The 16,036-nt window shown below is 36.6% G+C and overlaps 2 protein-coding genes and 2 non-coding genes across 4 annotated transcripts; 1 reads left to right on the top strand and 3 right to left on the bottom strand.

Moving 5' to 3' along the window:
- Positions 1–3,446: 3,446 nt before the first annotated feature.
- Positions 3,447–3,518, bottom strand: TRNAQ-CUG. The gene has a single exon. It is a non-coding gene; the product is annotated as a tRNA-Gln (tRNA).
- Positions 3,519–5,358: 1,840 nt separating this feature from the next.
- TRNAQ-CUG lies at positions 5,359–5,430 on the bottom strand. The gene has a single exon. It is a non-coding gene; the product is annotated as a tRNA-Gln (tRNA).
- Positions 5,431–5,842: 412 nt separating this feature from the next.
- LOC121761352 (protein N-lysine methyltransferase METTL21A-like) lies at positions 5,843–6,652 on the top strand. The gene has a single exon (XM_042157009.1). It carries the CDS (start codon positions 5,871–5,873, stop codon positions 6,597–6,599), a length of 729 nt encoding a protein of 242 aa, XP_042012943.1. The 5' UTR covers positions 5,843–5,870; the 3' UTR covers positions 6,600–6,652.
- Positions 6,653–12,765: 6,113 nt separating this feature from the next.
- Positions 12,766–13,933, bottom strand: LOC121761381 (GATA transcription factor 19-like). The gene is made up of 2 exons (XM_042157039.1): positions 13,448–13,933; positions 12,766–13,171 (listed from the first exon to the last, which is right to left on the bottom strand). The coding sequence occupies exons 1-2, from the start codon at positions 13,778–13,780 to the stop codon at positions 12,923–12,925; spliced, it is 582 nt and encodes a 193-aa protein (XP_042012973.1). The 5' UTR covers positions 13,781–13,933; the 3' UTR covers positions 12,766–12,922.
- Positions 13,934–16,036: the final 2,103 nt, after the last annotated feature.

Raw genomic sequence — 16,036 nt, 5'->3', positions numbered from 1 at the left:
AAAAGATATTTTTCAAATTACCTGAATACAAAGTTTCATTACATAATGTGTTGGACCAAAATAATAAAACGACTATAGGTTTAAAACAACTTTTGGACTATACTCATATATATAAACCCATAATAGTGATAGTAACTACAATAATATGGATGTTATGTTCAAACTTCAAACAATGTGACACCATTTCAATTTGTTTCTTCTTTTCTTTTTCAAAGACAAATGTAGATAGATACGTGACAGAGGTGAGGCAGCTGTGTTGATAATTGTTGAAATTGTGAATCCAAACATCACACAAAAATACCAGACTGATTACCAAAAGAGTTTGGGGGAGAAAGACAGAAAAATGAGAGCAATTTTATTGATTGAATCTCAATTATCTAAACCTACACAGTGTTAGGGAATGTTTGGTAGGCTATATATCTTAACATGTGATAACTCAAAGTGAGATGATTTATCTTAATTTTATAAGATAACACAATTTTATTTAGTGTTTGATAGCTTAAGATATGAAATGAGATTATTTGGTTATTTGTGTGAAAAGACATGTACATCCTTCTTATATTTATTTTTTATAAATTGAATTTACTTATAACATATATAATGATTTTAGCCTAGGGAAAAATTTAGGCTACCAAACGCTCATTTGGTGCGGGGAAGGGAATAATAGCAAGAGAGAGAGAGAGATAGATACACAATCACATCTTTTTTCTTCTGATTATTTATCATAATGAGATAGCTATTTTGTGCATGCTTTGATCGAGCCGACTATTTAACACGGACCACACTTTTTATCTAGGCTACCAAACTCTCATTCTATCTTGTCTTATCTACCTTCCCAAACGCCACCTAAAGAACTAAACAAAAAGGACATCGATCTTTTTGTGAATTAAGTATAAGAAAAGGATAAGAAGTAAAATAAATAAACTAGAGAGGGAGAGAGAAAAAGAGAGAAAGAATTAGTGGGAAAAAGAATGGTGAGTGAAGTAGAAAAGAAACTCTACAATGCTGCATCAGAAGGAGATGTAACAACACTTGTACATCTCCTTGAAGAAGATCCATATCTTGTTCATGGAGTCTTATTTTCATACTCAAGAAATCTTCTCCACATAGCAGCAATACATGGACAAAAATCCATCGTTGAACAAGTGCTTAACCTTGATCCGCAGCTAGCTTGTATTTCAGACTCCCAAAAATCATCGCCTCTCCACATTGCAGCAGCACGAGGGCACGTCGAGATTGCCTCGATATTGCTCTCAAAAGACCAAGAGATGTGCTGGCGGTGCGACGACTGATACAGACCAAACAGGAGAATTCATCCCAAAAGATTAGCATGTTAGAAGAGAGAGCTCATTTAATCTATATACCCCACATCAGTTGTTCTCACAACCGATGTGGGAATTGAGTCCGTAACAACGACCAAGACATGAATCCAGTTCATGTTGCAGCCATGAATGGACATGTTGAGATTCTAGAACATCTCCTTGAAGCGAGTTGTTTTCCCGCGGTGGAGAGACTACATCGCGGGCAGACTGCTGCTGCATTTGTGTGTGAAGCATGCTCAACTTACGGTGTTAAAGGTTTTGGTAGATAAGTTGGGCGATCTTGTGTGTACAAAGGATGATGATGGTGATACATTATTGCATTTGGCTGTTAGGTGCAATCAAACCGAGGTAACTATACACCAACTCTTTTACTCCTCATTATTTAAAATATTACTCTCTCGGTCTTTAAAAATAGAAATTATTTTCATTTTAGTCCATGCTTTAAAAATACAAATTTTCTGCTCTATTTTAGAAAATATTTTTCTCTCTAATATGATGGAACTCATTCTCTTCTAATAGTACTTAATTACTTTTTCTTGTTGTCTCTCTCACTTTATGCAAACTTTTATTTTAAAAGAGTAGTTTTTTTATATAGCTAGGGAGATACTATTGATTTAGATACACGTTTGAAACTAGCTCGTTTAAAATTATATTTAACAATATTTTCTTTTGATTCATACTTTCATAGTCAGTTCATTTATTATACACCATCTGTCCCATAAAAATAAATCACTTTTAAAATAACACGTGGTTTAACACGCAATTGTTAAAGTAAGAGAAACATAAAAAAAAAAAGTTTCTTACAGATTTGTAATTACTCCAAATCAAAATATTATTGCATTAACTTAGCAAGACATATGGTAGGGGTTTTAACTTCCAATTATCTCATATCATGAAGTATTGTGTAATGGAGGTATATACTATTATATGAACAAATTTCAGATTGTACGATACTTAGTGGGAATCGAAGTCCTAAAGCAGGAAACAAGAAAAGGGATGGGCAAAACTGCGGTCCAAATCTTGAACGAGAGCCCTCCAACCTAGTCACACATGAAATGTGTGTTAACAGAAGATGAGAAGTTTTCATTTTTGGATGAGCAGCAACATAATGGTGGTGGCAGTCCTGATCGCCACGATGATCAGCCCAGCCCCCCAGGCGGAGTGTGGGCTGAAGGCGATGCCAATTGCACGTCTTGATGTCCATGTTCAGCATGGTTGTTAGCTATCTTTGTCACCTTTACAGAGTCGATGTCTACGATCTCTCCGGATAAGGTTATGCGGAAACAAGATTATGGGGGCCGTGATGTTCGGACTAGTAGCCTTATGGGTCTGTTTTCTTGTTGTGAGGCGTTTGTATCTGTTCTGGCTCAACAAGAAGAGCCGGCTGCAAGATCTTAGTGCTGATGCTTTCCCACTGCGTCTTTTCTATTGGATTTTCGACAAGTTGGAGACGCGGGGGTATTTGACAGCCGCTGCTCGATTCCAAGTATTTTACTCTAGATTAGCATGGTATGGTCTGTTTTAAGCTAAGTCTTTATGGTTTTGACTTTTGACTTTCAGACTCCCAAAAGACCTCGTACTAATAGGGTATTTCTTTTTAATGAGATAAAATAAATTGATTTTCTTTAGCTTTTGTTTTTACATTTTGGAATTGGAGTCATCAATTTCAAATTCAATTTTTGGTACCGAAAATATATAGATTTGAAATTGATACATTTTTAAATTTTCTACATTCTACAATTTGAATTTCCTATCCAAAATAGCTATATATACTTCAAAATAATTATAAAATTGATCTTCACCATTAGCATACACGTATCCCACACATATATATAATACACCAACTAAACACATAAATAACTTGTAAATACACACCGCAACAAAAAAAACATACACTCCACACACACTACATATAAACAATTCACACACTGCGCACAAAAATTCATAGTTGAATTTTAAGTAAGCGTATCGTGTTAAGAATGATAGTAATAACTAAGTAATTGATATATCTATTGTTCTTAGTTCTTACGTTTTATATTCGTTATCTTAGTTTTTCACATTTTAAATTGTAAAATTTAGAACAATAGTATTTTTGATTTTATAAGATGAAAAAAATTTAGAAAAAGGTCCCACCGAGACTTAAACTCGGGTTACTGGATTCAGAGTCCAATGTCCTAACCACTAGACCATGGGACCATTTGCTAATAGAAAATGTCTAAGTTAATCTAGCATGATCGATTGAATAAGATTAGCCCATTTAATACCTAGCATATATACTTCATTTATTAAGAGTATGCAATATTTAAGATGACAAGAGTTTTAGTAAAAAAAGTGGTCAATTAGTAGATTTTTCTTGTAAATAGAAATATATTGTGAGGATAAATTTTGAGGGGTATTCATAAAATGAAACTTGGGCACTTTTTGCGGATGCATAATAAGATCATTATTGCATATTTTTCAATGTCATGAGATGAATTCTTGTCTTTTAACTATCTCCTACAAGACAATTCTCTTTACTTCCAATGTGAGACATTCTAAATAATTACTACTTCAAGAGAATTGCTACACCTTATCACTTTTGATTCTTCACAAAAATAAAAGGTTAAAAAAACATTTTTAGGTAAACTAATTAAGAGGATCCAATTATTAATCCGAATTCTTACACAAATAATGAACTTTGAAAGAACTTAATGTGTGGGAGCCTGCAATTATTCTTTTACTTTGTTAGAAAATAAATTTAGCATAAAATGGAGTATTATATATGCTAGTGTGTACTATAACAGAAAGAAAAAAAAAACATAAATTGACTAAGCAAAGTATACAACAATCTACACCACCTAACACTTGTGACATTTAATCTTTTTCCTAAGTATTCTACTTGGTTTTGTATGCTTAGTACTCTGTTTTAGGGGTGGGGAAAAACATCGAATACCGTACTTACCATATCGAAAATATTATTTTTTGGTATATCGCAATTTTTAATATGGTGACGGTATCAATTTTTCTATACCGCGGTATATAATGGTATACTGAATTTTTGGTATAAACCGAATTTAATCCTAGATACATATAAAAAACCGGCATATATTGAAATATTATAGTACTATATACCATATTTAATATATATACTAACAAGAGAACAGTAGAAACGTGATCACAAGTTTAAAAAGATCATTAATCATTATATTTAGGGATGTCAATGTAGCCCGCAACCCATGGGCCCGTCCGAATAGCCCGTCAAATTTATAGGGTTGGGCTGAAAATTTCTAACATGATAAAATTATAGCCCGATTAGCCTGCATCCGATTAACCCGCAACCCGTTAGAGCCAGAACCGAAAACCCGATAAAATTTCTATCGTTCTATTTGTTTGACTCTAATTCGACACTTCATTGGTTATTTTATAATATAGATTACTAAAAAAATAACTTTCAATTTTATATATTAAATATATAAATTATATATTAAATTTTTATTAACATAATAATAGATATATAAATTAGAAACTTCAGATTCACTAAAAAATATATTTAAATTTATGTTTATGTTTTATTTTGCATAAATCTCAAATATTAGTATTTGATCATGTTTATGTTTGAGTTTAAGCATATATCTCAAATTTATCATAATTAAATATTTTACATTTTATAAATATAACTAATTTTCACCATTATTTATTAGATTGATCGCATGTTAATTTTATCGGTAGCATCCCGATTAGCCCGAAACCCGAACTTTAGGGTTATGGTTGAACTTTTATAACCCGGAAAAATCACAACCCGATTAGCCCGCACCCGATTGACCCGCAATCCGAATAGGGTTGGCCCGATTGATATCCCTAATTATATTGCAGTAGTTTTTTTTTCTCTCATACATGTTTATGTTTTTCTTTTCATCAATGTTTAAATTTTTGTAGTTGCTTCGTAAATGCTATTGTTTTCTAAATAATAATATATCTATATTTGTTATCATACTTTTTCACATTTAATACAAAATTAAAATTTGATTTTATAAGATGAAAAATGTAAATAAAAAGTAGGTCCCACCGAGACTTGAACTCGGGTTACTGGATTCAGAGTCCAATGTCCTAACCACTAGACCATGGGACCATTTGTTGTTGACAGTTGATTGCAATTTAGTTATACTTAATGAAGTTTGGTTATTTTATACAAGTGAATGAATCAGCATAAATTTTACTGTCTTTCTTGATAAACAAATCAACATTTTCAGTTATTTTTCAAAGTTAGGACCAGAGTTCGAGTAATTTTCAGTTATTATTAGAACAATTTGCCCAATATTCACCATCTATATACCAGGAAATCCAGGTCAGGTCAAACCATCAATAATCTGAGTCATCTGACTCGATCTCCACTTGATTTTATATCTAAATATATAGGTATTGCCAATCAAATTAATATTAATATTAATATTATTTATTATTTATTATTTATTATTTTATTAATGCAAGTTGCAGCTAGTAATAAATTCCTTCTCCCTTGTTAAATCCTGACGCGGCGGCGCCTCTGACTTCTAGAAACCCTATCTCTCAATGACAAAGGCGGCAGTCAACCACCACCAATACCATGCGGCGGAGACAGAGCAAGATCCGCCACCGCCGCAAATCCACCACCTTCATTCGATAAACTCAACCATCCTCATCCGCCAGCTCCCCTCCCAAGGCCTCTCCTTCCAGCTCTGGCCCGCCGCCGCCACCCTCGTCTCCCTCCTCGACCGCCAAGCCCTCCCCCTCCTCCTCCCCCCCTCCTCCAACCGCCCCCTCCGCCTCCTCGAGCTGGGCTCCGGAACCGGTCTCGTCGGGATCGCCGCCGCCGCAGTGCTAGGCGCCGCCGTCACGGCCACCGACCTCCCCCACGTGCTCCCCAACCTCCAGTTCAACGTGGACGCCAATGCCGGCGCCCTCGCCCCATGCGGCGGCCATGTCCGCGTCGCGGCGCTGTCGTGGGGCGACGAGGCGCAGATGGAGGAAGTCGGGGCAGAGTTCGACGTCGTTTTGGGATCGGATGTGGTGTATCATGATCATCTCTACGAGCCGCTGCTGCAGACGCTGAGGTTTCTGCTGCTTGGGAGGGAGAGGGAGGTGGTGTTTGTGATGGCGCATTTGAAGAGGTGGAAGAAGGAATCGGCGTTCTTCAAGAAGGCTAACAAGTTTTTTCATGTTGAGATTGTGCATAGAGATAGTCCTACTAATGGGGATAGAGTTGGTGTCAATGTCTACACATTTGTAAGGAGAACTGATGCTGTCAAATCCAGCAAATAGCACTTGAATGGATTCCTCTGTTTTGAGCTATAAATGGTGAATAATATTTTCAATTACCAACTATAACATAATCTAATCAATGGAGTTGTCTGATGACATTGCAAGAATATGAATATGGACAGAAAATGATTCATGTGTTTAGTGATAGAAAAGCAACAGCAACTCTATGGAATGGATCTAAGAATCTCTTATGTTAGCTGTCTTAATCAAGGAGTGAAGTGTATCTAGTTAATCTATTGTAAATTTAAAAAGAGAAGAATGGATTGGAAATGATTGGATAAGATCATGTAGCAAGCTGAATGAAAAAGGAAAATATGCAATGGACCTCAACTGAGACCCCTCCATGTCAATGTACAATAAAAAGTAATCAGTCAATGCTCCAAATACTACTTTCATAGAAATGCAGTTCATATATAAAAAAATACCATCAAAATAAGCAACAAAAGTGGATGTAATTTGAACGGCTTTCTCTGATCTTCACGGCATCAGTGATTCAGAAAAATTACATGTTGAAACAATCGAATATATGCAGTTACATCAGCTTTGGTTATTCATCTCAACAACCTTTTTAAAGGAATAACTTACTCATGAAACTGAGATGTGGGGGTACCAATTCTCTTAAATTCACTGCTTAGTTCTTCAGGTCCTTCTCAATAATGCTAAATAACAAAAAGAGCAAACTGGTCACACAAATGAGGCCCCATACAACCACTCTAAAGTAAGATCTTGTCGAATATTACCAACAGAGCAAACTGGTCACACAAATAAATTAATGATATCTCCCACAATCTTTTAGTAACAAAAATTCATAAATGCAGTATATCACATCTTTTTCTGTTAAGAGGAAATCTCAAACTAACAACAATGAAGATGAGTCTTCAGGATCAGGAAGCAGATCATTAAACTGGACACATGGAAATGATTGCTCCACATTTGTATTTGACACATCAAAGGATCTGTTTCAGGCATGCCTCAATTACATGACAAAAATACAGCGAAAACTGAGGCCAAAATAATCAGAGAATAAGTACATACCTATATATATATATATATATATATATATATATATATATAGGGAGATGATCAAAATAAGTATGTGTTTAAATCCAGAAATGCAGACCAAATCTTGGCCCTAGGATTAGATGATCTAATGGTCAATAATCAACCAAAAACACGGAAGGGCATAATTAAGCAATTTTAGGTCATATTATAATGTTTGGGTTTAATGCCATGCTAAGATCGTTTTAGGTCATGCTTTGTTAGCATGACCTAAAAATTACCTAATTATGACCTAAAAGTGACCTAATTATGATATTGTTCTGCGTTTCTGTATTTAAATTTAGTTTTGCATAGATCAAAACCCTATATATATATATATATATATATATATATATATATGTGTGTGTGTGTCTGTTTTCATTTAAAAAAACATCAGCCAATACTCATAAAGCATTCTCAACTTAAAATACAAATGTTATGCCACTTCACATCAGCCAATACCTCATAAAACATTGGATACGTGAACCTGAAGGTGTTGTCTGTGTCAAACTATAATAAATGAAACATGAAAAAGCAGTAAAACCAAAAACTGTGAGGCCTAGGGTCAGGTATGCGACATACAATATTGTTAGGACTCTATACAGTCAGTATCTCAAGATTGAAGATTCGGTCAATGCAGGTTAGAGATTTTAATATAGAGCACTAAGGGGCTCCTCTGCCTAGTAAGATTACTTTTCAAACATAAATTCCACATGAGATTTCAGGTAAATGAAAAGCCTATGAAAACATAGAACTTGAGTTCAACGCATTTAAGTTACAAATTTTCTTTAGCGAAGTACTGGATTTTCCGGCTGGGGCCTATACACAAAGTGAAGCATTTGAAGAAAAGACCTCCCATTCTTCTTCATTACACTGGATAAAATAATGAGCAAATGCAATTCAGACAGTTTTTTCCTGGATGAGGAAAGTATAGGAGATGAATGTTGATGAACAAGATACATCATCCATATGATTACCCAGGCCTGCAGCATCTTTAAACAAGATAAATGACATACCATGAACATGACCTACAAACTACATCACATAATGCAGAATAGACTAGAACAAGACCTCAAACCATTAAGCACCAAAACAACAGTTATTTTCACTTAGAGCCTATCCAACTTTGCACTCTCAAAACTAGTGATTTTAGTGATATCCAACTCAAAGAAAAACTGAAGTTTGTGATAAACATCCTCTAAAAATATTGTGACGCAAACTCATGGTTTCTGGTGAATGCAGCATTTCAGCATTATATCAGCAATTTGGCATCAAAATCATTCTTATAAATAACTCAAACATAGATATTAGATTCTCAGTAAATGCAATACATAGTATACATGATTTTCAATGTCTGCAGTCATATTATAATCAGAAAAATCGTGTAAAAGCAAAACCAATTTGAAGTACTACTGCATTGACCAAAAAATCGAGAACCCGAGAAAATTAAATCCATAAAACGAATGAAAAGTTAAAATCGCGAGTTACCTGCCGAAACTGGTATCGGAACAAATCGGTGAGAATGTAAGAAAGATAAGCACCACTCTTCAAAATCAAAGCATAATCAGAGAAATAAACCTGCCAACTGTAATTGAAAAATCAGACTTATTAAATTCATTTGGGCCGTTGGATTCCGAAAGTGGGCTGCATAAAGACCAATCTGACGATAAAGTTTGGTCGGCCCAATAAAATTCAAAACGCGAATCACGAAAATTTACAATTTTACCCTTATGACAAACCAAAGTGACATGGCAAAACCATTGCTGATAAGGCAATAAAATATTAACATTATTTTAATCAATATAGGGGTATTCGGTTTGAAAGATTGTATCCGAGATTAAATTTATAGTGTGTTTAGTTCATGAGATTCAATCTCATAACTCACTCATAGATAGATAATTATGGGTTAATTAGTCATAGCTAACCATCTATGACTAAAATAATCTCACAATTCAATCCTAAATTGTATCTTGGTATTATTTTATCTTAGAAACCGAACACCACCCTACAAAATAAAAAAAATTAAAAGAATTTCCAAATCATCACAACTCATTCTCCTCTTGGTCAAGATTTCACCGCCCGCTACGACTCCATATCAACTTTAATTTATCATACCAATTGACTTCATGCAAATTGCAAGAAATTGTAAAATTTTGTACTCTTTAATTTCGTTTGGAAAATTTATAAGTAGGACTGACCACGCCAAAGTTTATGAATTATTTTTCCTGCAAATAAATTATATAATATGCATTCCGCGGGTTTATATCAAATGTATTATGGTGAAATCAAGGTTTGAAATTCATTCCATATTAAAGTACTAAGAAATACCACATTTTGGTAATTATTCAATTGGACTAAAACTCCAAATCACCTTTATTTATGTTTTATCATTTTCTTTTCTTATTCAATTCAAGAGAGTGATAATTAAATCTCTAAATTGTGTAGGGATCAATTCATTGCTTTTAAAATCAACGTTGAAATTTTAATTCTCCCACCGTCCCAAGACTCAGTTTAAGAGTCATGTTTTGTCATTTCCGTCCGTCCCAATTCAAGAGTCCCATTTAAAATTTATCATAGTTGGACATAAAATTTAACCTCATTGTTGATGAAATTTACAATCAAACGTCATTACTTTCATAAAAATAAAACAAAACAAAATTCTAAACAAACAAAAAGTAAAAAGGGTCACAATTTCCACTACCCCACTTCAATTATTAGGCCATCCACAATAGGTGCCCAGCGACCGCCCAGCCGAGCGCCGGCGCTGGGCGGTTCGCTGGGCGATCTATTGCGCCGCCCAGCGGGCGATTGGAGAGAGAAACCGCGCAGCGCTGGGCGGTGCGCTGGGCGGTCCGTTCGGCGCTATTGCAGCGCCCGGATCGCCCAGCGCACCGCCTAGCGCGAAAAAATAATTTTTTTTTTCGAAACACTATATATACGCGCTTTGTTCGTCATTTTCATTCGCACCACTTGTTTTAACGAGTACTCTCTCTATCTTAATTTCTGTTCAAGATCAACAACGCAAAATGAGTAATGCTGGTGGTAGTAGTGGTGGTAGCGGAGGGGATGCTGAGGAGTACGAACGTCGAATGGCCGAGGCGTTGGACGCCTATACGACCAACGCGATAAACCAATGGATGGAAAGGGCCTTGCAGCCGGCGATACCTCGACCTCCCCCAGTGGTCCACCGCCGCAGTGTGATTGATCGGGATCACGTAGCTGCACATCAGCGCCTATACGAAGACTACTTCGCACAGGAGCCTCGGTTCAACGCCAACATTTTCAGGCGTCGTTTTAGGATGACCAGGAACCTGTTTATGCGTATTGTCAACGCTTTGGAGTCTCGATATCTGTATTTCCGCTTCAGACACGATGCGTCTGGCAGACCCGGCCACACACCTATTCAAAAGTGCACTGCGGCAATCCGGCAGTTGGCCTACGGAGGCGCGGCAGACATGTGGGACGAGTATCTCCACATCGGTGAGACGACTGCCTTGCAATGTCTGAAGAATTTCTGTCTGGGAGTGATAGAAGTATTCGGTGATCAGTATCTGCGAAAGCCTACCACCGAAGACTGCCAAGATCTGTTGCGGATGCACGGGAGTCAGCATGGGTTCCCGGGTATGTTAGGCAGCATAGATTGTATGCATTGGGACTGGAAGAACTGTCCCGCAGCTTGGAAGGGGTTCTACACGTCCGGCTACAAGGGAAAGAATCCCACGATGATCCTGGAGGCCGTAGCTGATTACCGGCTTTGGATTTGGCACGCGTATTTTGGGATAGCTGGTTCGAACAACGACCTCAACGTCCTCAACTCGTCGCCACTTTTCAACGAGCAGTGTCAGGGCGTCGGTCCGGCCATCAGTTTTGTCACCAACGGCAACCAACATGATCTGGGCTACTACTTGGCGGATGGGATATACCCTAGGTGGCCCGTCTTTGTGAAGACGATCCGATGCCCAGGAGATGCGAAGAAGGCCTACTTTGCGGCACGGCAGGAGTCGGCGCGCAAGGACGTGGAGCGCGCATTTGGTGTGCTCCAGTCTCGATGGGCGGCAATTAAGGGTCCAACGCGTTTGTGGGATGTCCAATGCATTGCTGATATCATGTACGCATGTATTATCATGCACAACATGATTGTCGAAGATGAAGGTGTCGAACTGACCAATTGGGTCAACGACGATAATGAAGCCGGTCCAAGCCACGGCGTGGCCGCCCCCAACGTACGGAGTGGGGTACCTCACGATGAAGCCGGCCTCTTACAAGCACACGCCGACATGCGCCAAACGGCGGCTCATATTCGACTCCAAAAGGATTTAATTGAAGAGTTATGGGCACGGAGGATTGACCGCCGTTAGTTTTTTTTAATTATGTAATTTTTTTAATTAATGTACTTTTTATATTTTATTAATATTAGTGAATTTTCTCGTTTTTGTGGCGTAAATTTAATTCTGTATATTGTGAGATTATTAATTATTTCATTTTGTATATATTTGTTAATAGTGATGTGGATAGTATTATTAATGTTTCCCGTATATGTCTCGTAAATTAAATTCCGTATATTGTGTGATTGTTAATTATGTCATTTTATATAATTGTTATTAGTGATGTGGCTATTGATGTGGCTGAGCTATTTATGATGTAGCTAGGCTATGGCTGGACTATTTATGATGTGGCAGGAGGATTTTTAGTGCTGATGATGTGGCAGTGGCTAGGCTATGGCTGGGCTATTGCTGGGCTATTCCTATCGTGGATGGCCTTACACACTCCAACAACCACTACCTAACTTCAATTATTATACACTCCAATAATTTCAAAAATCTCATGCCCTAATTAAATTGAACTCCTAAACTGGCAAGAGGGAATAGTAGATAACATTACGAAGTATCAAAAGCATAAATGAGTTGGTACTTGCTAGCATTATATATACACGAAAAATGTGTAGACCAGGTGGGTGATATTAAGTGGTCAAAATTAAGGACAAGAAAAGTGTATGAAACAGACCAACCCAAAAAGATGTTCATGATTTAGATTCTACATACATTCTATAAGACTAATAATAATATTGGGGCGAGGCCTGATAAAAGAGAAAGCTACAAAAGAAAAAGCAATCTATCAAAACAACATGGAATTAACTCATTTTTACTCCATCTATGTTTCATACACAAAAACAAAAATTAATAAAATAAATAAGCAGCTTAAAAAGAATAGAATTTCCTTGACCCACCTATCAATCGCCATCAAAATAAAATTTGGAATTCATTTTCAATTAATTTGGGATTGATTTATCTAGTGAAGTCATGAACGTAGCTAGACCTATCCGTCACGTTGAAACGCCACGATATGCGGTGATCGCCGGCGTCTTCTTCTTCCATGAAACGGTACTCACCGCCGTATCCCGAGGAGTAGCACGACCCGTTGTTCATTGTGTACTGCGCTTCATAGTGTGCTCCGTCACCGTTGCTGGCTGCGGCCGCAGCAGCCGCCCTTCTCTCTTCCTTCTTGTAACGAATACCACACGCATTGCATAGTGACTGCGGTAGCGAAAAGTCGAAGATTAAAAAATGAATGTTTAGTAAATTAAATGTGCCAATATTCAACATTAAAAAATTAAAATGATTAAATTAGAATGACTAGAAAAGAAATACGAGTCAATTACAAACGAGAGTGTAGTAATGAAATACCAACAAAGACTAAAAACTGAGTATTTAGCAAATTAAATGTGCTAATGTTCAACTAAATAGAAATAACTGAATTAGAACGAATAAAAAAGAAATATGACTCAATTAAGAATTAAACATGAAAATTACCTTAGGGCCTCGGGGGCCGTTGCGCCACAAGGGAGTAGAAGTGGTGTCGCAATTAGCACATCGGCGGGCTAGAAGGGGGTCGCCGCCGCCGCTATTGGCGGCGGCGCGGTGGGAATTGGCGGAGGGCGGCGGTGCGTGCTTCGAAGGGAGGATGTTCCAGCCGAAGCCGGACCGCTTCCTCTCGTCGCTGACACGTGTCGAAGGCGTGCCCAAGGAGAGGGTACAATCCACCGAAGCGGAAGGGGAAGAGTACAACTCTTCTTCATCATAACCTCTGTAGCCATTAGCCATGGAGAAGAAGGAATCGCCACTACTTTGGGAACTGTGATACATTGTTGTGAAATAATGTGGGATTCGATTAATGATTTGTGAGGTCTGGAAAGACGATGGTTTTATACTGGGAGATGGGGAATGTGTGTGTGTAGGGATAGGGGGAGGTAAGCAATGAAGTAGAAGGAAATAGTGAGTTGAAAAGGAGGTGTAATAATAAAATGTTTGAATAGAGAGAGGTAGGTAGGAAGAGATCGACTGTTGTCTGATTAGCTTTATGTAAAGGTATTGGAATACCAGTCAGCACCTGCAGAATCCGCTTTGTCGTCAGCTGATTTTCATAATAATTTAAACTCGCAGTGAAATTAGATTAAAATATGGTGCGCGGATAGAGGGGTGCAGATTACACGTTGCAATGTCTGTGTATAAGCGAATAATCTATTGCCGTGGCTCCTTGTGCGCAACCGGCACAGACACGACCAATTCCTTGACAAATAGACTCACATTTATTGTGATTTACTTTCACTATACTTTGTCAATAGAGCACACATGAGGAACACTCTTCCATGGATCTGGCTTCTCCGATCACGAGGCAGTGCCACTCTCAAAAACACCATATCTCTGCTCCCCAAGTATAATGGAGCTGCCCCACCACCACCACCTCCGCCACCACTTCCTCCGCCACCGCCACCCCATTAAACTCACGGGAATAAACGCTTGCAGATTTGGGGCTCAATTATTTAATTTAATTTGAACATATTGGGACTCTGCATTTTTTTTTGGAATGCACTATGGCTATATGATGTCCATATATTAAAATATTTCATTCTCTAGATTTGCAAGCCTCGTTTGTTAAAATTGGAATCACATTTTTTAAATTTTATACCCTTATTGACAAATTGTCCCAGCATATTAGTAGTACTCCATAACTTATAAAGTAAACATAAAAGTTTGCTTATAATTCTTAGTTGTGAAGTAATCAATTAGGACAAAATAGAGCTCCTTACATTTATTTGAATCCAAAGGCTAGATAATGGTACTACTTCTTAGGTTTATATACGCAAGACATTGGAGTTCAAAAAATACTAGAAACAGGGAGAACTTATACTAGTACTTAATATTTATTTATGTATTGATTTTGTTTGGCCAAGTGTATTGAAAAACAATGATTTAGTACGATGATTTTTAGATAGGTTAGGGCAAGTGGCTATGTAGCTATCCCTGGATTCATGCGATAAACAAATTCAGTCGTAACCTCAATCATAAAATCTAGTCTCCTCAACTACTCTATATATGTCACTGTTGCATACAACATCTATATGTTTGTTATATTTTATTTTCATACCAAAAATTATGAATTGATAAAATACCCTCACATCAAGTGTTGTATAGTACTGAGGAAATTTTGTTCTTCAATAACCACATCTATTGATATGAATGTTGCTAGCTTCAAATTGGCGCAAACATATACTCAATCAGTCCATTGCTAAAGTCTTGATAGTCGAAGACTATATGAGTTTTAATGCAAAAATTTATATATAATTTAATAATTAAAGTATTGTTACTAGAAAATAAAATTCACCTCGTTAGAGAGACATTAATTTTAAAATAAATGAAAGGGAACTATGTACTACTTTCTAATTTTTACAGATGGACCAGAATACCAAAAAATACAAATATTTGTTGTGAACTGGATTATTATATAATACCAAAAAAATACGAATATATTAATTGGTTTCACCTACATTGTTGTGTTTAAGGTTGGTGAAACAATTAGTATATCTCTTGCGTGTATGAAAAGTTTGCATTTCAGACGAAGTACTTAATAATTAGTAATGTTTGCGAAAAAAATTAATTGTTATGAATAGTACTATAAATTACGTTCTAAATTAAATATGACGGTTTATAGCTAGATTCAAATTCAATGGTCTAATTTGCTAACACATTAGATAATATTTTATCGCAAAATTGGGCAGAATATTGATTTATTTGAAAGAGTGATGCTAAATGGCCATAATGTGGCCGGCCATAAAAAGTTAATTTAATCCATTTACATGCATAAAAAATTAGAATTACCGATATAAACTTATATGTGTGTGAATGGACTTGTGAGTTGATACTTATCTTTGAATTCCATTACGTAAAACACATTAATATCACGAATTACTGTATACGTTGAGCAACAATCAAGAAATGACAGTAGTAATAAGTTGAGCAAAAACTACGAAAGAACAACACTAACATGTTGAGCAACATATAATGAAGATGATATAAAAGTAAAATCAAATAGTATTAAACCAAAAATTTGAAAAAAAATCA

Source organism: Salvia splendens, chromosome 13 (genome assembly GCF_004379255.2).
Source record: "Salvia splendens isolate huo1 chromosome 13, SspV2, whole genome shotgun sequence".
Classification (NCBI taxonomy): domain Eukaryota; kingdom Viridiplantae; phylum Streptophyta; class Magnoliopsida; order Lamiales; family Lamiaceae; genus Salvia; species Salvia splendens.
The sequence above is the reverse complement of the archived record's forward strand: the minus strand, read 5'-3'. Positions and strand labels throughout refer to the sequence as shown.